The sequence below is a fragment of the Neovison vison genome, chromosome 8 (assembly GCF_020171115.1).
Source record: "Neovison vison isolate M4711 chromosome 8, ASM_NN_V1, whole genome shotgun sequence".
NCBI classification, from domain to species: domain Eukaryota; kingdom Metazoa; phylum Chordata; class Mammalia; order Carnivora; family Mustelidae; genus Neogale; species Neogale vison.
Window position 1 is genome coordinate 11175937 of NC_058098.1, and position 21630 is coordinate 11197566.

Here is a 21630-nt window from a genome sequence, read left to right on the forward strand (position 1 = left end):
CTCCAATATGACTTTTGTGTCCTTTCAATATGTCACATGATTCTTTTGGCATATCCTTACTTTCTGGCTCAGTAAGATGGTCCAGGCTCATGTTGGCATTTTCCTGTCCCAACACTGAGACTTAGTCATTTCTCCAAGAAGCCTTTTTTTTTTTTTTTTTTAAAAGTAGAGAATGGTATTTAGAAAGCAAGATCTGGGTACTAGGTGCTTATTGTTAGAGGGGTGTCATTTTTTGTAGGCTCTCTAGCAGACAGAACTATGAAGTGTATTTACACATGCAGTTTATAACTGAGGAATTTCACTTAAAAATCTGGACTTCCCTCCTCTTTAGAAATCTGAGTATCTGGTCACAGTCAGCAGGGAAACTGGCAATAATTGGTTGGAGCATGGTAGAGGATCAATAACATTAGTGTTCTCACTAAAGCATGTATTGAATGCCTTCTGTGAGCCAGCCACTATGTTAGATAACATTACTACTAATATCTGGTAATATATATTACGAGACTGTAGTATTCTAGTACCCAGTTTTGCTTATTTTATACGGTTGTAGGCAGTAGAGTATTAATTTCTGGTCCTTGCTTTTGACTGCTTTCTTCCCTCTAGCTGCAAGGAAAGCTGGACATCCTAATACATCCAACTCACTCAAAGCCCAACTCAAATGCCACCTCCTCCTTGAAGCCGCCCCCAGTTTGCCCTATTGGTGGTCACATCTCCATTCTATAAGCTTTATACCCTTCTTCTAACATTTACCACCTTCTAACCTGAATTATAGATTCCTTACTCCATCTATTCTTATTAATATTCTTTCTTTTTTTAAGATTTTATTTATTTGACACAGACAAAAAGTGATCACAAGTAGGCAGAGAGGTGGAGGGTGGGGAGCAGGCTCCCTGCTGAGCAGGGAGCCCGATGTGGGGCTCGATCCCAGGACCGTGAGATCATGACCTGAGCTGAAGGCAGAGGCTTAACCCACGAGCCACCCAGGTGCCCCTAATATTCTCCTTCTGATAAGGAGACTATATACTCCTTGAGGGCAGGGGCTGTGTCCATCTTGCCCATAGTATGTTCCTTAAATATTAACATCAAACCTGGCATTCAATGACAATTTCCACCAGAAACAAATACTTTTGAACCTCCTATTTCATGTGGGGGTAGTGTGTAAATGGCAGATAGTGCTGATATAATTGTGAGCAGAACCGGTACAGTTATGTCCTCACAGAGCTTATTGACTGTTAGGGAAGATATTAAAATCATATCATATGTATTTATAGGATGATTTAAAAAACAAATGATGGGGGCGCCTGGGTGGCTCAGTGGGTTAAAGCCTCTGCCTTCAGCTCAGCTCATGATCTCAGGGTCCTGGGATCAAGACCCACATTGGGCTCTCTGCTCAGTAGGGAGCCTGATTCCCCCTCTCTCTCTGCCTGCTTCTCTGCCTACTTGTGATCTCCATCTGTCGAATAAATAAATAAAATCTTTTAAAAAATTGTTTAAATGATGTATATTTGCATTATTGTCCCCTGTTGACTTTATACATATACACATACCTTTAGAAAATATACGGTATTGGTTGATGTTTTGTTTTCCATTTCAAGGGGTGTCTTTTTTTTTTCAGCCCACAGTATGTCTTGCAGAGTTGAATAGGTTTACATCATCTTTTTTAAGTGATACGTAGTAGTCACGAGTATGGATATTTCATTTCCCTACTGTTAGACATTTAGAATGCTTTCGGTTTTCACTTTTGCACTACAAACAAGGATGCAACAGGTCTCTCCGTGTAGTTACGCTTGTTTATCTGGTAGATTCCAAGACATCATATTGTTGGGTCATAGGGTTACTTCTCTTCTTCATTTTTTGTTCTGAACACATCTGATCATTGGAATTCATGCATTATTTTTGTGATGAAAAAGTAAAAAATAGAAAGAAGTAGGTAGATTTTTTGTGTTGTTGGCTCTTAGGAAGTAGAGGTGCCTAATCACTGTCACATGACTGTTATATAATCTGCTAATCATTATGTAATGAAATCTGAAAAGGATGCTTCTGTAATTCCACATCCCCAAGCAGAGAAATCTCAGGCCTTCAACCCTGTCCAAAAGATGAGAAACACAGCTCTCTACAGAGACTTTGGACTCACTCTGATACAAAACATCACTGCATATCAATGACTAGGGTTTCTTACTAGTAAAGCCTCCTTAAAAATCTATTTCCCTTTTGGCTGCCACAGAACCACAGATCGGTAAGGGGCTTCTTAATAGTCTCATGCAGTCTTGTAACAGTTTGAGTCGTAGCAAAGCCAGCAAGTTCTGTGGTTTTTCTCAGCTGAAATTCCTATAAACACCATCAATTTGCAAATGATTAAACGAGGAGCTTAAACCTGAGCTGATAAAGGATGAAATACACAAAGACCTTGAATGATACTCTGAAAGCAACAGATACAATCATCACTGCTCTTTGAATAGCATGTTGCTGGTTCTCCACATCCTTCCCTGTGTATTGTATCACTGACTCCTCTGAGACAAGATCCGCTGACTGTAGATGGGGACGCTAAGGTTAAGAGAGAGAATAGTGCAATCAAGGAGCATCTGTTGGGCACATCCTGATCAGACATGTGCAGAACTCAGGGGAAACACAGATGAGACAGATGAGTAAGGAGTTCCAGGTCTTCGGGGAATGTCAGGCTTAAAATGAACGAATGAATGGATATACGTATACGTACATGTATACATATATGTATATGTATAGAAAGGAAGAGGTAAGGGAAAGAACGCTTACACTGAGAAAACAGCATATAGAGGCACAGAGGCCAGAAGGTAGAAGAGCAAGATGGAGGAAGAGAACAAGGCATGAAGTGGGCTCTGAGTCTGTCTTTTTTTTTTTTTTTTTTTTAAATTAAAGATCTTATTTAGAGAGAAAGAGAGAGAGAGAGCAAGAGCTGGCAGAGGGAGAGGGAGAGAGAGAATCCCAAACAGACTCCTGGCTGAGCACAGAGTCCCATGCAGGGCTCCAGCTCACGACTCAGATCAGGACCTGAGGTGAATTCAAGAATCCTGTGGTTAACTGAGTGAACCACCCAAGTGCCCCACTCTGAGTCTTCAATAAATGTCTGGGGTAAGTTAGAGACAGAGAGAGAGAGAGAATGATGATCCAATCGCAAATATTTTGGACAAAGTCTTGGGTATGTGTTAGGCACTTCGCAAGCAGAAAGGATTCAGTGAGTGGTGAACCACAAAAGCTGAGTCCTTGGTGAGCTCACGGTTTGGTGGGAGTAGAGACAAATCCATGAAGTGAAGTGACAAGCCACCATGACTGATGCCAGTGTAGACCACGCAGGCACCTCCAGATGTCTGGTGAAAAGTTACAAAGCAAGGAGGCAACACCTTGGCTTGGACTTCCTCAACGCAGGCTTCCATTTAGGGAAGTTGAGGGCAGAGAGAGGTCGTTTTCTTTGACTTAACCAGGTTTTTATAAACAAAACATATTTAGAGCATTAATATATGGTAATTATGGTAATAAGCATTTTCCATGTGTTAAATCACTTAACTCTCACATGGATCCCCGCAGGCGGTATTGTTAGTATTCCATTTTACAAGTGAAAAAGCTGAGGCTGAGAGAGGTTAGGTAACTCGCCCAAATTCACGCGGCTAGTAAGTGGCAAAGGCAAAGCTGGGAGCCCCGTTCTTAAAGAAGGCCGGTAACATCAACAGTCCTCTCCAGGCTAGATTTCATTTCGCATGATGCTGGGGATCCCACTTTCTCTCTTTAAGCCTCGGCATCTGCGTCTGTAAAATGGGGCGAGGGCTCCAACTGTTAGCTCCTGCTCAGGCGCTGTTGGGAGCGCCGCTCGCGGATCACCTGGAGAAGGGACCCGTCCGGGAGGCGGAGGCCGGGATCACTCAGTCTGCGCTCACAGTCCCAGCCTCCGCCGCCCGGCTCCAGACCGGTTCCCATGACAACCCGGCCAGCCACCATCCTGAGGCTGTCCTGCGTCACGTCCGGCCCGTTTGTTTCCGGGTCTAGCCCCAGTCGCGGCGACGGCCCTCCAAGCCCCAGAGCCGGACTCCGCTACTCCTCTGCTCATTCTCCTGCCGCCCGCTTCTTCCTCCGCCGCCCACAACCGTCGGCCTCTCTCCGGCGCAACGCGCAGCTGCGACCCGGCCTCTCTTTGGACCCGCCTCCGAAGGACGTCACTTCCTGGACGAGTGTTTCCGGGTCACCGCTTGTCCCGGGGTTCTGGCCTCGGTACACTGCAGCCGGCCGGAGCGACGAGAGCCCAGGCGGGCCCGGCTCCGGCGGCGCCCGCGGCTCCCTCTGGATTTCCTCGACCCGGGCGTCCTCGGCGACAGTGCCGGGGTGAGTGGCGGGGCGGCCGCGGGCGGAAACGGCGTCCGGCGCTTCCCAGCGCAGAGGGGGCGCCTGACTCGGCGGGGCTTGGCCGACCCGGGGGTGGGGTCCACTCGCAGCCGGCGGGGGCGACGGGCGGCCCCGCCTTTTCGGCCTCCCGAGAGCCCAGCTTGTCCTCAGGATCCTCACTCCGCCGAGGGTTGCCTCGCAGATTCCTGGGACCGGCCATGGGTGGCTCAGGGCAGCTCAGCAGGAACACCCCCTCTTCGGGGACTAACCAAGCGGGAGGCCACCCTGACTCCACCGGGAGGCAGTTGCCGCGCAGTGGTCCCCAGCCTAGTCTCTGGCAGCAGATCTGGGTTTGTACTCACTGTGTGACCTTGGACAAGTCATTTCATCTTCCGAGCTTCATTTGCCTAATTGGTTAAATGGAAGTGAACGTGCCTAAGGCTGTGGTGGGGATCGAATGAGATGATGCTTGTGAAGCACGGTCTCTGGCATACAGCAGGCATCCTGTAAATGATAGCTGCTCTTAATTCATTCATGCACCCAGAAAGAGGCCAGAGTGTGGGACTGGGGTGTTTTTCACAACCGGTATGGCCCTCAGAGGCCGTAGGAATGACCAGGTTGGGAATAGCAGCCGCTAGCTTCTGCCCCTGCGGGGAGGCGAAACTACTTCCTTTAGAGCCCCTCTGTGGGGCAGCTGCCAGTAAGGAAGCCCGTTTTCAGCACCACTGAGGTTATATTCAGAGGTTTGCAAGGCCTCTGAATTTCTCTGGAATCTGATTGCGGTCTGGAGATCCTCTGATGTTTCACAACCAGTGCAGCATGCTTTAGATGTATGTGTCTCAGAAGCTTCAGAATTGGAATTGAGTGCACGGGAGTGACGGGTTAGGAGGTGGAGGGGTTGAACTGCTTGCTCTCCTCTCGGTGCTCTTTGCAGGCTGAGGGAACTCAGAGCTGGCTGAAGCTAGACCAGAGATCTGTAAACCTGTGGACTGGGGCAATGCTGGGACCAAAATAGCTTTTGGCTGTGCAGGGAGGGGGTGCCTTCAAATGCTGCTTGGGGAGCGTTCTGCTTGAATGGGCCTGTTGAGGTAAAGCCAAGCTAATGCTTTGCTACCCCCAGATCATTTCAGTTCCTTTCAGTGAGGTTTTAAACAGATACAGCTTTCCTTTGAGATGCTTGAAAGATAATCTTTAGAAAGATAAAAATCCTTAAAAAGCCGCCACCTCTCTGACTGTATATGTAATATTTCTCTTCATCAACTTGTTTTTCAAAGGGAGTCCAGATTTTGGGTGCAGGAAGTGCTGACCAGGCCTGTTGGCTTTGGGCACCCGCCTGACGCTGTTAGGGATGTTCACAGTGCCATTCTCCCCCCCCCCCCTCCACCAGACTGGCACGTCATGATGTTCCAATTCTTGGGTTGCTTGGAGAAATTAACGGCTTCTGTCATTGCGCTGTCTAGTCTCCTGTAACCACGCTGTTTTTGCAGAGAGTGTGTTTTTTTGTTGTTCTCGCAGAGTGCTGGGAATAAATTGCTGGCTCTGTGCTCAGAAAAGACACCAGCTATGACCAGCTACAATGCAGCCTGTTTTCTCAGAAAATGTATTCAGAAGGGATGATGTCAGCTGCCTCACCACTGGCCGGTTTCTGGCCAGCCTCTTCCCTTGGCCCTTGAGCTTACATCATAAAGAGATTTGTGGCTCTTCCAGCCCCGTTCTGTGTGGGAAGATGTGAATTTTGCTACTATAGGAATTTTTAGAACTTAACTCTGCTCGTCCTGCCATAGGGTGTTCTAACTTAGCCTAGCCCTTTCAAGTAGAGCTGTCCAGCAGGTGCCGCAGGGCGGCTTTGCCTAGAAGCGGCCTAGCTCAGAGCTTGAGTCAAGGATTTGGCATTGGACTTAGGTTTGGGCCTCAAATCCACTTCTGCCTTGGGCCTCAGGGCCTACCAGATTCAAACTCCAGCTCTGACCCTTGGAAGCTCCACTGCGCAGGTGGTTTCATGGCCGAACCTTGGTTTCCTTCTAACGTCATGAGGGTTAAGTGGGATGATGCAGTTAAAGCCGAAGGCCCTGTGCTTAGCTCATAGTAGGACCTCAGTGATTATTCGCTCCTTCTCTTTCCTTACTTATCTCAGCATTCATTTCCTTTCACTTGTTTCCTCACCTGCCTATGTTGGTTCAGGATTCATCATAGATTGGTTTCCTTTCCTTGTGTGATTATTCGCTCCTTCTCTTTCCTTACTTATCTCAGCATTCATTTCCTTTCACTTGTTTCCTCACCTGCCTATGTTGGTTCAGGATTCATCATAGATTGGTTTCCTTTCCTTGACTTTAGGATTTGGAACACCAGTTGGGCTATTCAGATCCCTTTTCCTTGTTTATTGTGTGCTAGCAACAAACAAGGGTGTGGACTGTGGTGTGATTACAGAGCAGCAGACACTGAGCTTGAGGGTGGCTGACTTTGTTTAAAAAAAAAAAAAAAATCTGCCTCTATAGGCTCAAAGCTGACTTCCTTGGAGAAAAACCACAGCAGTATTTAGGAGGCTTGATGTCCCTCTGTTTAAATTCTTATCAGATGAACCAAAAAATAGTCCCTGGGGCCAGAGACAGGGCGGAAGTTTCTCTCAGGTGAATAAAAAATGGTAAATACATATGCATTTTCTTTTTTTCTTTTTTCTTTTCTTTTTTTTTTGCTTTTTTAAAGAGTTTACTTATTTTTTTTTAAAAGATTTTATTTATTTATTTGACAGAGAGAGACAAGTAGGCAGAGAGGCAGGCAGAGAGAGAGAGAGGAGGAAGCAGGCTCCCCGCTGAGCAGAGAGCCCGATGTGGGACTCGATCCCAGGACTCTGAGATCATGACCTGAGCCGAAGGCAGCGGCTTAACCCACTGAGCCACCCAGGCGCCCCAAAGAGTTTACTTATTTATTTGAGAGAGAGAGAGAGAGCATGAGAGGGGAGAAGGTCAGAGGGAAAAGCAGACTCCCTGTGGAGCTGGGAACCTGATGTGGGACTCTATCCCAGGACTCTGATCCCCAGGACTCCAGGATCATGACCTGAGCCGAAGGCAGTGGCTTAACCAACTGAGCCACCCAGGTGCCCCCATATGCGTTTTTTTTTTTTTTTTAAAGATTTTATTTATTTATTTGACAGACAGAGATCACAAGTAGGCAGAGAGAGAGGAAGAGAAGCAGGCTCCCTGCTGAGCAGAGAGCCTGATGCGGGACTCGATCCCAGGACCCTGGGATCATGACCTGAGCTGAAGACAGAGGCTTTAACCCACGGAGCCACCCAGGCGCCCCCCCATATGCGTTTTTATTATTTATTTATTTATTATTATTATTATTATTTTTTAAAGATTTTATTTATTTATTTGACAGAGAGAAATCACAAGTAGACGGAGAGGCAGGCAGAGAGAGAGAGAGGGAAGCAGGCTCCCTGCCGAGCAGAGAGCCCGACGCGGGACTCGATCCCAGGACCCCGAGATCATGACCCGAGCCCAAGGCAGCGGCTTAACCCACTGAGCCACCCAGGCGCCCCCATATGCGTTTTTAATAGCAAGGACAGTGATGTCTTTTCTTGGGTTGCAATACCTTTGATAATAAGCTCTTTCAATTAGAATTGAGGGCGAGGCTGTGGCTTCCCAACTGCTGCCCCCTACCCACCCCATATCTTCCCACTGCACCCATCCTAGAGCCTGGCACAGGATAGGTGCTACATAAATACTTGTTGAACTCGGAAATCATAGGGTATGGGAAGGAATACAGTGCCTCAGAGGGCAGGCTTGGAATCTTGGGTTTCCTTACCCTGGCTCCTTACAGCATGTCATGTCATGGAGCCTCTCTGTTCCTTCTCTCTTCAGCTGATCTCTCAGGATTCTTGGGAGAGCTCAGTGAGAAACCGAAGAAGTGGCATCTTGAATCGATCATTCATTTCGCCTGTTTGATCAGACACCTACTGTGTGCCAGGCTGTGTGTTAGGCACCATGGTGAACAAAACAGATGTGGTCCTTGCCTTTGTGGAGCTTACTGGGTAAGGGGTGGGTACAAAGAGAAGGGAAATTAGTAAATGAATAAATAAAGTTGGTAATTTCAGATGGTGATTATCCCACGATAATGGGATCCCGATCCCAAGGGACCGGGAAGCTGGGAGTTACTGCGCTGGGGTTGCCAGTGAGGCACCTGTGGGGTGACATTTGAACTAATGCCTGAGTAACGAGAGTAAGCCGGCTATGGGAAGGATAGAGGAAGAACGTGCAAAAGGAACAACATGGGCAAAGGTCCTGAGACAGGAATGAGCTTGGTGGGTTTGAGGAACAGACAGAAAGGTCCCTGTGAGTAGAACTTAGAGGGAAAGGGAAGGCAGCTGTGAGAGGGTGCAGGAGTAGACCATGTGAAGCCTTTGACCTTGGTCAGGCAGTAGAATTTTATCCTAATGGACTTATGTTTGCCTCCTGTGCTCCTTAAGTGTATTTGTCCCTGAAGCATTGGGCTCCCTTGGCAGGGCGGTGGGTGGGAGAAGGTGGCCTCTCTGTCCCCAGTTCTCCCACACAGCTCACCCTCACCTCATAGTTAAGATCTTCCAAGAGTCTTCCCAAAGGAGAAGCCAGGCGAGCGGCTCGAGATGTGGATGAGTTTATGGGCCTCATGGTTGCTGCCAGGTTTGTAGTCCATTAGCACTTCCTGAGCTGACGCCAGATCTGCTGACAGCCTGCACAGGGCTGTCCCCTCCCCTCAGCTTCCTTCTCAGTCCCGCGCGGTCTCCACAGCCAGCAAGAGCCTCCTGCACTTAGACAGGTGCTTATGAAGCACAGACCCCTGGCTCTGTGCTTGGGTTCCCTTAACGAGGAATTTAGTTAGGGTCCCTGTGCCTGTAGCTAGTGGTCAGAACGGACAAGGCTGGAAATGTACATCGCCTCCTGGGCGGACATGTTCGCCTGCTCTGATCTTAGCTTCTTGAGAATGCGCGCTGTTGTGGCAGGGGGGCCGGCCGGGCCAGAGAGCAGCAGTAGCCGCCCGTGTGTGTCAAGGGCTTGTCCCGAGCCAGTCCTCTATGAAGAGCTTTATATACTCATGGCACATAACCTTCCACCAAATATGGACTGTAGGTACTATTACCAACCCCTGTTTTCAGAGGGGAAAACTGAGGCCCACAGAGGCTGAGTAATTTTCCCAGAGAAGCAGACCCAAGAGTCACACCCAGGCAGTCTGGCTTTGGGATCTGTTGGTGACGCCTGTGCTGCGCTGCCCACTGCACCCCCCCAGCCCTGGCAGCGCCTTCTGTGAACCCAGATTTGCTCCCGGCCTTCTGGCACCAACCCTGTTGCTTGCTCTGTGCATGTTCTACTCACCAGCGGCCAAGCAGACAGCGAGAGTGTATAAATCTGGTGTAGCCTGGCTCAGAATGTTCTGTCCTCTCCCAGTGGGACTATAAACCTCTCTAAAGGTGTAGGGGGGCCGCCTGGACGGCTCAGCCGTTGTGTCTGCCTTTGGCTCAGGTCATGATCCCAGGGTCCTGGGATCAATCCCCACATCGGGCTCCCTGGTCTGTGGGAAGCCTGCTTTTCCCTCTCCCACTCCCCCTGCTTGTGTTGCCTCTTTCGCTGTGTCTCTCTCTATCAAAAAAACAAATACAATCTTTAAAATAAATAAATAAATGAAGGTATGGGGGAATGCAGGCTGTCAAAGGCGGGTGAGGCGATCCCTGGTAGGACAGCCCCCCCCCTTCCTTCGAGCTCTTCAGGCGCTTCCCGTGCATCTTTGAGTAAAATGTACTGTTGGGGCGTGGGCTCCTGTCCTGATGGTGCCTGCAGCCTCATCTCTGGGCACTCCCTTCCCTTGCCCTCGCTGCTTCAGCTGCACTGGCCTGCCTTCTGCTCAAAGGCCAAGCTCCTTCCTGCCTCAGGAAAGCAGGGCATGGCGGTCAAGGGCGAGACTTCAGAGCCAGGCGCTAGGGCTCAGCTCTGCCTCTTCGTGGTTCCAGATCTTTGGGCACTTTCTTAATATTTCTTTGTCTTAATTTTCACATCTGTTAAATGGGGATCCTGCCTCCTAGGGTCATTTAAGACCATGAAATGCGTTTGTGTGCATAAGTGCCTGGCGCACAGTAGGCGCCGACAGTGTTCGCTCGGGACCTTCCTCCCTGGCGGTGCTGCTGCTGTTACGGTCTCCGCCCACCTCTCTGCCCAGCGAACCCCTCATTCTTCAGGTCTGACTACCACTGCCCGGGCTGGGGGTGGGGGCCTTTCTAAAACTCCTCCTTCTCCCTGCAAACCCAGGTTCGAACTGTACTCTTCATTCATGAGTTCAGCAAAGTCAGGGACCTGTTCATTTCCACGACAACTTGGCACATAGTCCGTGTTCGGTAAATGTGGTGAATGAATGAGCAGAAAGGGGCCTAGGGCTGGTGATGCCTGGGGTAGCTCAGGCCAGTTCTGCCTCTCATTTTGTCTCAGCAGCCACGCTTGGGCACGTGGACCATTTTGAGGAATGACGTGCTTCTTGTTCTTCCCCTTCCAGAGCGCGCCCCTAGTGCGGGTGGGCACCATGTCAGTGCTTTTAGCCATGGCCCTGCCTCGAACCCAGAAACCATGGAGGAGATAAGGTAGCCCCTCCCCGTCTCTGGATCAGATGGGGAAGCCCAGTTCAATGGATACGAAATATAAGGATGACTTATTTCGGAAGTACGTGCAGTTCCATGAGGGCAGAGTGGACACCACCCCCAGCAAGCAGCGGCCTGGCAGTGATGAGTACCTTCGAGTGGCAGCCTCGGCCCTGCTCAGCCTACACAAGGTGGATCCCTTCTATCGATTCCGGCTGATCCAGTTCTATGAGGTGGTGGAGAGCTCCCTGCGCTCGCTCAGCTCTTCCAGCCTGCGGGCTTTGCACTGCGCCTTCAGTGTGCTGGAAACGGTGGGCGTCAACCTCTTCCTCTACCCGTGGAAGAAGGAATTCAGAAGCATCAAGGTAAGGTCTAGGGAAGGGCCATCCGCACTGGTCTGCCTTCTTCTCCTCCCAGACCCACTTGAGAGGGCTTGTGCCAATTACTGCCTCCTCTGCCCACAGACTCTCCTGTCTTCCCCACTGCCTTTGCCATAACAACTGGAAATACTCCCCCTTACCCACCCCACCCCCCGCTGGGGGAGGCTTCCCTACTTGCTGTCTGACCAGTGTCATCTCTTTACTGGGTCCCTGCCCCTGGCAGCTCTCACATGAAGCTGTGAGGTTGGAAAGGTAGGCAGCACCCTAGTGATACAGGGCCTTGAAGCCCAGGGCATAGGGCTTAAATTGACCCTAAGCAGGCTGGGAAGCAGGGCAGGCCAGGGTCAGGTTTCCATTTGCAAAGCATCCTTCTGGCTGTTGGATAGGAAATAGACTAGTGGGGGCGGCGAGAACAGTTAGGAGGCTGCCATGGACGTTGGGGTACCCTGACAGCCGGTTTGGACTGGGTGGTAATAGACAGGAGGCTGGAGGATGGATTTAAGAGAGAAAGAGAACTCGGAATCATTCCGAAGCCAGGTGATGGCTCAGGAGAGTTTCCACAAAGCCAGACTATTCTTCAGAACTTGCAGACATGCCCAAAAGGAATATTCTACTCACTCACTGGGCGTTCTGCCTCTACTCTCATACCTTCTCTTTAGGCCCGTTTGCCCTGTTTCCTCCTCATCTGGAGCAGAGCCGCTGAGCCCCGTATGGGAAGCCGGCAGCTTTGTACCCTCCGCTCGAGGCAGGAGTACCATGCGGTCTCCTGCGCCCGATGCGCTGAGCCAGCCTCTGCCTGCTGCAGTGATCGGTTGCCGAGATCCTTCCTCCCCGCTACTCCCCCTATGCTCCCAGAGGCTCTGCCCTGGGTGTGCCGGGCTCTGGAACCGGCTCTGCGTGTGTCTCAGAAAGCAAACGGTGCCTCTGTTTTTCTGTCCCCTTCTCCTTAGACCTACACGGGCCCCTTCGTTTATTATGTCAAGTCGTCGTTACTGGAAGAGGACATCCGAGCCATCCTGCATTACATGGGCTACGTGCCTGAGTTAGGGACTGCGTACAGACTCAAGGAGCTTGTGGAGACCCTCCAGGTGAAGATGGTCTCCTTTGAGCTCTTTCTGGCCAAGGTGGAGTGTGAGCAGATGCTGGAAATCCACTCACAAGTCAAGGACAAGGGTTACTCCGAGCTGGACGTGGTGAACGAGCGCAAAAGCAGCACGGAGGATGTGCGGGGCTGCTCGGAGGCCCTGCGGCGGCGGGCCGAGGGCCGGGAGCACCTGACGGCCTCCATGGCCCGCGTGGCGCTGCAGAAGTCAGCCAGCGAGCGGGCGGCCAAGGACTACTACAAGCCGAGGGTGACCAAGCCCTCGAGGTCGGTAGATGCCTACGACAGCTACTGGGAGAGCCGGAAGCCACCCCTGAAGGCCTCGCTGAGCCTGCGGAAGGAGCCCACGGCGCCAGACGTGGGGGATGACCTCAAGGATGAGATCATTCGCCCGTCTGCCTCGCTGCTGACCATGTCCAGCTCCCCCCATGGAAGCCCGGATGACCTGCCGTCCGCCTCCCCCAGCAACGGGCTCGGCCTGCTGCGTGGCACATACTTCTCCGCTCAGGACGACGTGGATCTGTACACAGACTCGGAGCCCAGGGCCGCATACCGGAGGCAGGACGCCCTGCGGCCGGACGTGTGGCTGGTCCGAAACGATGCCCACCCCGTCTACCACAAGCGCTCACCCCCCGCCAAAGAGTCCTCCCTGTCCAAGTGCCAAAACTGCGGGCTGTCCTGCAACTCCTCCCTCTGCCAGCGCTGCGACAGCCTGCTCGCGGGTCCCCCAGCCTCCAAGCCCGGCGCCTTCTCTGGCAAGCCCTCCGCCCACGACAGCCTGGCCCATGGGTCGTCTCTGCGGGAGAAGTACGCTGGCCAGACGCAGGGCCTTGAGCGGCTGCCGCACCTCCACCCGAAGCCCAAGACCCCCACCACAGCCACCTCCCGCTGTGGCTTCTGCAACCGCCCGGGTGCCACCAACACCTGCACCCAGTGTTCGAAAGTCTCCTGCGACGGCTGTCTCAGCGCCTACCATTACGACCCCTGCTGCAAAAAGAATGAACTGCACAAGTTCATGCCCAACAACCAGCTGAACTACAAGTCCACCCAGCTCTCCCATCTCGTGTACAGATAGACTGGACCTTGCACCCCCTGCTCCAAGGGCTACGCCACTGACTTTCCGGTTCCCCGCTCCGGGGAAGAAGTGTTAGTGTGTTGATCTCAGAAGCAGAGACCTGCATCTGACCATGTAGGTGTCGGGGATCGTGGGCTTGGCTGCGCCATATGGGAGTTCACTGGGTGGCCCAGATATTTCATCTGGTGGCTGCTTTGTCGCCTGACAAGGGAGAGGGTGGCACTTCCGTTCAGATTCATTTTTGCTAATCTCTCCACTCCTGTTGCGTTGTTCGTTTTGTTTACGGAGAGGATTTCTAACTCCGAGACCCTTGTCAACAACCCCCCCCCCCCAGACCCCACCCCCCCACCCCACCCCCCGCCAACCACCTCCACCACTCCAAAGCCAACTTGGACTGGGAAGGGCCCTCCAGGTCACCTCCAAATGCCCACCTGGAGCGCCGAGCTAGAGGCCTGTTGGCTTGTGAAATGAGCCCTCCTGCCACACCGGGCCTCTTCCCATGGCTCATCCTTTGGCCGCCCCCTTCCCAAACACAAGGATCCCCACCTGGACGCCCCCGCCCCGCTGACTTCCTCCTGTCCAAGTCTCCAGGGTGGGCGGAGTCCAGTTGTCCCTGAATGGCATCCTGTTGCCACTGCAGCTCGGTGCGGCCCGTGTGTCTGAGCGCTTTGCTCCAGCACATCCAGGTGTGGCCTTCCATGGCAGGATGGACTGTTCCCCCTTTCTGTTGTTTGCACATGCCCCTCTCACTGTACTGTAAATAGATATTTTTGAGATTTATTTTTAAATAAATATTCAACTTACCGTGTGTTTCAAAGTGGTTAAAACATGAATTATGTAGCTATTTATACAAACGGCCTGGGTTCTTTAGTCTTCCAAGGGAGGGTCTCGTGCCCTTCCGTGTTGTACCCTACACAAACCACAGCCCGAGGATAGAGCGGAGAGTGTGGGGACAGAGACAGACGATGTCCCGGAGTCGGTGGAGAGCCACTGTCTTCCCTACAATAAATCTCTATATACCTACCTCCAGTGTACACTTAGGGGGCTAGCGTGGGCTGGGTCGGGGGGCGCGGTCTGTGCACCTGTGGACCGCAGTAATGTAGTGACCTTCAGGACCCTCGCCCTGCAGATCGACAGCCTGGTCTTTGTCTCTTGCTGCATGTGAACCTCGCACTCCAAACCTCTGGAGTCTTGTTTCAGAAGGAAAATCCTGTGGGATTCCCCCTCCCCTCCATCTCAGCCTTCTTCGCCTGTTTCCGGGACTCTGCGACATCAGTGATCTTTTTTGCACTAAAAGTGGGCCCGAGTCAGCGTGTGCCCATCACACGGACGTTTCCTGAGACACTCAGCCGAGCCTCAGCACTTCCAAACCTGAAGGCCCCTTAAACTCTGAGTGACTGACCCCTGGATCTTCCTTTTTGGGGTGCAGAGCAGGAGTGGGGCAAGAATTTGAAAATAAAACCACTTCGTTGTGAACTACTATATTTTAGCCATAAGTGTTTGTGATGTACAGAATATTATAGGAATTTACATGCAGTGGGTTTTCTGGTAGTAGAAGGAGGTATTCAGCTCTTGAACAAATTTAAATCTGGCTGAATCCTGAGGTCACTGTGAATTTGCTGATGTTCTTCCAACTCGGTCGAGTGATTTTAAGGTTTTCCAAATCTTCTATGGCTCTTTTTTATATATCTGGTAGAGCACATGTAGATACTCAATGTGTATATACAGCTGAATTTCAACCCCTTTATTACTAAGACCAGCCCACTCTGGGGTCATCATCTTTGATGTTCTTCCTTTCCACATTTCAGAAGTGTCGATGCCTGTTTTACTCCTGAGAGCACTAGTTTGCTAGTTTTCCGTTCCCAGATCGCTCCAGCCTACGGGAACTCTACGAACCGTGATGCCAGGTCACTTGTGCCACCAGTGGGCAGAAGCAGGAGTGCCCACCTCATCCTGGGAGAGAAGGTTTGGCGCACACGTCATCACGGAGATGCTGTTGTGTTCACAGACTGGAACAGAAAATGCTCTGCCCCTGTCCTTGGTGTGTACCTTATTGTATGAGGTTGCTGTGATTGAGCTGGATAAAATATATGCTAATTTAAAAAGGCAGATGTTTTACATTTGATTTCTACTAAGAATTGAAATGTTGAGAGATGATTTAAAAAATAATAAAGTGTCTTCCATTATTAAACCAGGCGTTTGGGGTTTTATGTCCCTCCCTCCCTGCTGCTGTTGAAGTTTGGGTTGCCTGGATTTTTTTGTTTGTTTGTTTTGCTCAAACCGCATTCTTCAATGACAGGACTCACATTTTCTCCTCCACAGAACTGAGACGTGACAATAGCCGGCATTCGGCATTTGTGAGCTCACACCGTGAGCCGGTTATGCTGGGACCTTACGTGCATGATCCCATGTAACAGTGTTCAGCTTTGCTGTCAGCTAGGTCGTATTACGATCCCCGCCTGTAAGGTGTGCAGAAAATGAGGTGTGCAGAGCTCAACGTGTTTCTTTCTTTTTTTTAAAGATTTTATTTATTTGACAGAGATCACAACTAGGCAGAGAGGCAGGCAGAGAGAGAGGAGGAAGCAGGCTCCCTGCTGAGCAGAGATACCAATGTGGGACTTGATCCCAGGATCCTGGAATCATGACCTAAGCTGAAGGCAGAGGCTTTAACCCACTGAGTCACCCAGGCGCCCCTCAGCTGTGTGTGTTAGGTCTGGGACCACAGACTCCAGGAGAAACGTTTGTTGGTGGTAACACTGGAGGACATAATGACAAAAATTAATTACATCTTTAATTCTTTTGGTCCATTTGAATGCCGAGGAGGAAGTCCGTTCACTGCTAGCTTGTCTTGACCGAGGAGGAAGCGGGTATTGGGCATGGGCAGAATCTGAGCCGGATGTTCGGTTGCCTTCTGTCTGGAGCAGGCCATACTGCTTTCCATCTGCAGCCATGGTAGATCACTTCAAAAATCAGTTTAGGGGTTTTTTTAAAAGGAAGGTTGACTTGAAAGCGAGATGTATGGCCAAAACCGTGAAGGTGGTGTAAGAGCAGCCGTGGTTTGGGACATCCAGGCTCTCGGTAGCAGCAGAGTCTCTGCAGGACTGACCACCGCTGGGTTGGCCCCGACAGGGCCCCTCAGCTGTCAGGGAGAGAAGAAGCAGGTTTCTCCATTTCACGCATTGGCAAATAAATCATCCAGGCCTCGGGCCAGACGAAGGCCCGGGGAAGCGTTGGGGTTGGTGTTAGCTGCAGCATAGGAAATGGCACTGCTGGGCACGGCGGCTTCCTGGAGACGCACACCCGGCCCCGGGAGAGCAGAGGAAGCCAGACACTCACTCCCGCATCCAAAGCAGAGCGGTGACTTCAGAGCAGATCGCCTCATCCGGGGATGTAAGTGACAAGCATATTTAACATCATCAGGCCCACCAGCTGTCCGTTAGCTCTGCCGCCAGCTCCCAGCACCCATCTGTGACACCACCCACGCCTCACTACCAGTCTCAGAGGGATAAGGACGGCGGCAGATGGTCCAGACTGAACCCCGCTCTCCGCTCACCCTTTCTCCCTTGGTAATGGAAGCCCTGATTTTTTAGGCCCATGGCCATCCAGAACAAAGACTGCCTACCACAGCCTCTCCTGTAGCCGGGCATGGTTAAGTGCCTATGTCTGGTCGCTGGGACCGAGAGGTGGTTTGTGTGGCTTCCTAGACGGGTCTTTCACAGGATCTTGTCCTTCCCACCCTGCTCCTCCTTCCTGGCTGGAACGGCTGTGTTGGCTGGAGGGGAGCAGCCATGTGAGGCTGAGGCCGAAGCCAAGCGGAGAAGAGGGCGGGGCAGCAGTTGGAAGGGGCCGGGTCCCTGAGGCTCAGGAAGCAGCCATCCTACCCAGCCTGCCCTGCCTACCTCCAGAGTTTCTGTGTAAGAAAGGAATGAACTATTAACCCTGCTTAAACCACATTCCCTCCCCAACCCATTTTCTCACCGAAGAAACCTTTTTATTTACAAATTTCATGTACGTTGAACCCAGATTCAACAACACAGCAGTTCTCAAGTTGCAGCCGACCTGGTCTCCTTTCTTTTCTTTTTTTTTAAAAGATTTTATTTATTTCTTTGACAGAGATCACAAATAGGCAGAGAGACAGGCAGAGAGAGGAGGAAGCAGGCTCTCTGTGGAGCAGAGAGCCCGATATGGGACTTGATCCCAGGACCCTGAGATCATGACCCGAGCTGAAGGCAGAGGCTTTAACCCACTGAGCCACCCAGGCGCCCTTCTTTCTATCTGTCCATCCACTTCCCTCCTAAATTTCTTTGAAGCAAATTCCAGATAGCTATTTCATTTGTGAATATTTCAGTGTGTGTATCTAAAAGACAAGGACTAGGGGCGCCTGGGTGGCTCAGTGGGTTAAAGCCTCTGCCTTCAGCTCAGGTCATGATCTCAGGGTCCTGGGACTGAGCCCCGAGTCGGGCTCTTTGCTCCGTAGGGAGCCTGCTTCCCTGCCCCTCTCTCTCTGCCTGCCTCTCTGCCTACTTGTGACCTCTGTCTGTCAAATAAATAAAATCTTTAAAAAAATAAATTAAAAAAAAAAAAGACAAGGACTTTGATTTATATTTTTTTAAGTTTTATTTATTTAAGTAATCTCGACATCCAATGCAGCGCTTGAACTCACAACCCCGATCAAGAATCACCATGCTCTTCTGACTGAGCCTGACTCCCCAGGACAAGGACTTTCAGTGCACCGTATCATTATCGCACCTAAGTGTTTAGAATTCTTTAATAGTGGTATGCAATCAGAGTTCTGAAATCCAGTTGTCCTAGAAATCCATGTTTTAAAAACCGTATCAGGGCTCAAATAAGGTCTCCACACCGCAATGGTGGATAGATCTTTAAATCACGTTTACCCTGACGGCTGTCCTTGTAGAGTGTAGGGACACCATCTTCCTCATTTTTTTCTCCTTGAGATGTTTTTGTTAAGCTGGATTTCTAGTCCTTCCGAGCTTGCCCGAGCCTGCATTCTGCTGATTGCAGCCGCGCTGTTGTTTGACGCGTTCCTCTGTTCTCTCAGTCTCCGGAGTAGTGTCGCTTTATTTCCCCCCCCATTCCTGTTTATTTGCTGCACGTTGTACAAAAGTAGAAAAATAAACATCTCTTATGAGTATGGATCAGGGCTGCATAAATAAGGGGTTGAGAGGAAATAACTTAAGGCAGGGGTGAGGCTTCGTGCCTAGGAAAGGTCCGGGTCCCAGGCGGGCTGAGCGTGGGGGCCTGGGTTCTTAGACGCACATGTCTCCGCTGGCAACACATTTCAGGTCCCGTTTGAGGAGGCGCAAGAGGTTGAACGTGACGGAGGCCTCGAGGCAGGCCTGGGACTCCTTTGGGGCCTTCTGGAGCCGGTGCAGCCAGTGGTGGAGGAGGCCCCGGGCTCTGGGTCCTGCTGTGGGCAGAGCCGGGACACAAGCCTGGAGCTCCGAGTGCACGTGGCGCAGCAGGCGGAGGGGCTGGTCCAGGACGACCCCCAGGGACGAGTCAGCCATGGTCCCCAGGACCTTCAGCGTCAAGGCTAGCTCGGCCTCCAAGGCCACGGGGCGCTCCCAGGCCTGCAGCAGTCTCAGGTCCCTGGCCTGAGGGAAGAGGTGAGAGCCACAGCTCCAGGTCTTCAGCAAGAGTGCCTCTTCTAGGGCATCCTTGGCCTTCCTGATGGCTTCCAGCTCCCTCGGCGACAGAGACTGGAACCTGCTTATGAGGCAGCCCCTCCTGGTTGACGTGGGTTTGGAAGTAGGGACAGAGCCCGCTCCAGTCAAGCCCAGCAACAAGGTCACCAGCACCAGGACCCACGCTGTCGCCATGGCCAGATCCCCACTGCTTTCCCCGCTGCATGGCTCTGCTTTTAGCCAGGCTCCCTGGGCAGCCCCGGCTGATGTAGGTAAAGGGAAAAGGCAAGTGGAAATTGGAATCTCCGCTTGCCCGGGAAAGGCGCTCGTGGGCGGGGCCAGTCCTTTCCCAGGTGAGCACGTGGGTCTGGGTGAGGCCACCCAGGCGCAGAGGCAGGGGAGCCCGCAGGTCCCTTCCCGGGACCTGGCCAGAAGGAAAGAGAAACTGAAATTCACTCACAGGAGAACACCTTGTTTCCGGGAAGTCCCTGTGGCTGGACAGTCTTCGGCTTCGGGCCAACCTTTGGGGGCCTTGGGGAACCCCTTACCGAGGCTGAGGCAGGTGGAGGGACGGGAAAGCGGCCCGAAGTGGGGTGGGGGCTGGGAGGCGTGGGAGAGGCCACCTTCGCTGCCTAGGGGGCTTTGAGGTGCTGCTGGTTTGCTCTGGTCCTGTTTGTCTGCTTTTGCTTTTGTTTCCCGTGCTTTGGGCATCATGTCTAATAAATCTTTGCCAAATCCTATGTCAGGCATTTCCCCCTATGTTTTCTGCTAGGACTTTTATAGTTTTAGGTCTTACACTTAGGCCTTTAGTCCATTTTTGAGTTAAGTTTTATATACGGCTTAAGGGAAGGGTCTAACTTCACTTTCTTGTGTTCGGATATCCCGTTTCCCCACCACTGTCTGTTGAGGCTGTCTGAATCCTACTGTGTGTTCTGTTGAAGCTCATTTGGCCGCATACGTGAGGGTTTACATCTGACTCTATTCTGTTCCACTGCTCTGTACATCTACCTTTATGCCAGTCAGATAGTATTTTGATGACTGTAGCTTTGTGTGTAACATGTTTTGAAATCAGGAAGTGTGAGGAGTCAAAAAACACTGTCTTTTTAAAGATTGTTTCAACTATTCAGGGGCCTTTGAGATCCAATATAAATGTTAGGACTTTTTTTTTTCTATTTCTATAAAATTGCCATTGGGATTTTGATAGGAATTGCATTGAATCGGCAGATTGCTTTGGGTTGAATGGACATTGTTACGATATTAAGTCTTCCAACCCATGAACACAGGATGTCTTTGCCTTTATTTGTGTCTTCTTTAATTTCTTCCAGTAATGTTTTCAGTGTACAAGTCTTTCGCTTCCTTGGTTTATTTCCAAGTATTTTATTCTTGTTGATGCTATTGTGAGTGGAATTGTTTTCACAATTCCTTTTTCACAATTGTTTCCTTTTCAAATTGCTCATTGTTTGTGTATGGATAAATGGTAGCTGATTTTTTATGTGTTAATTTTGTATCCTGCAACTTGAATTCATTTATTAGTTCTTTTTTTTTAAGATTTTATTTATTTATTTGACAGACAGAGATCACAAGTAGGCAGAGAGGCAGGCAGAGAGAGAGGAGGAGGAAGCAGGCTCCCCACTGAGCAGAGAGCCTGAGGCAGGACTCAATCCCAGGACCTTGAGATCATGATCCGAGCCAAAGGCAGAGCCTTAACCCACTGACCCACCCAGGCACCCACATTTATTAGTTCTAACAGAGTTTTGTATGTGTGTGTGTGTGTGTGTGCATGTGCGTGTACGTGTGCGTGTGTGAAATCTTTAGGGTTTTCTACATATAAGATCATGTTATCTGAGAACACATACAATTTTACTTCTTTCTTTCCAGTTTGGATGCCTTTTGTTTCCTTTTCTTGCCTAATTGCTCTGGCTGAGACTGCTAATACTGGGTTGAATTCAAGTAGCAAGAGTGGGCATCCTTGCTTTGTTCCTGATCTTGGAGGAGGAGCTTCCAGTCTCTCACCGGTGAGTATGATGTTTGCTGTGGCCCATATATTTTCATATGGGCCTTTATTATGTTGAGGTAATTTCTTTCTGTGCCCAGTATGTTGAGTGTCTTTATCATAAAAGTGTGCTGGGGCGCCTGGGTGGCTCAGTGGGTTAAGCCTCTGCCTTCGGCTCAGGTCATGATCTCAGGGTCCTGGGATCGAGTCCCACATCGGGCTCTCTGCTCTCTACCTCGGGCTCAGCGGGGAGCCGCCCGCCCCCCGCCTGCCTCTCTGCCTACTTGTGATCTCTCTCTCTGTCAAATAAAAAAATAAAATAAAATTTTAAAATTTAAAAGTGTGTTGAATTTTGTTAAACTTTTTTTCTGCAAAAACCCTGTGGTTTTTGTCCTTCATTCTGTCCCTGTGGTACATCACATGGTAGTTGCCTTTTGAGGCTTGCTCAGACTTGGGTTTGATTTTTGGAGAATGAGAATAAGTCATA

At 50.7% G+C, this 21630-nt stretch overlaps 2 protein-coding genes across 2 annotated transcripts; one reads left to right on the top strand and one right to left on the bottom strand.

Annotated features, from left to right (window-relative positions):
• The first annotated feature begins 4222 nt into the window (after positions 1–4222).
• Positions 4223–13853, top strand: SPATA2 (spermatogenesis associated 2). Its single transcript, XM_044262851.1, has 3 exons — positions 4223–4350; positions 10867–11313; positions 12279–13853. Exons 2-3 carry the CDS (start codon positions 10978–10980, stop codon positions 13503–13505), a joined length of 1563 nt encoding a protein of 520 aa, XP_044118786.1. The 5' UTR covers positions 4223–4350; positions 10867–10977; the 3' UTR covers positions 13506–13853.
• A 4919-nt stretch (positions 13854–18772) lies between these two features.
• LOC122915541 (interferon lambda-1-like) lies at positions 18773–19345 on the bottom strand. Its single transcript, XM_044262295.1, has one exon. It carries the CDS (start codon positions 19343–19345, stop codon positions 18773–18775), a length of 573 nt encoding a protein of 190 aa, XP_044118230.1.
• Between the last annotated feature and the right edge of the window lie 2285 nt (positions 19346–21630).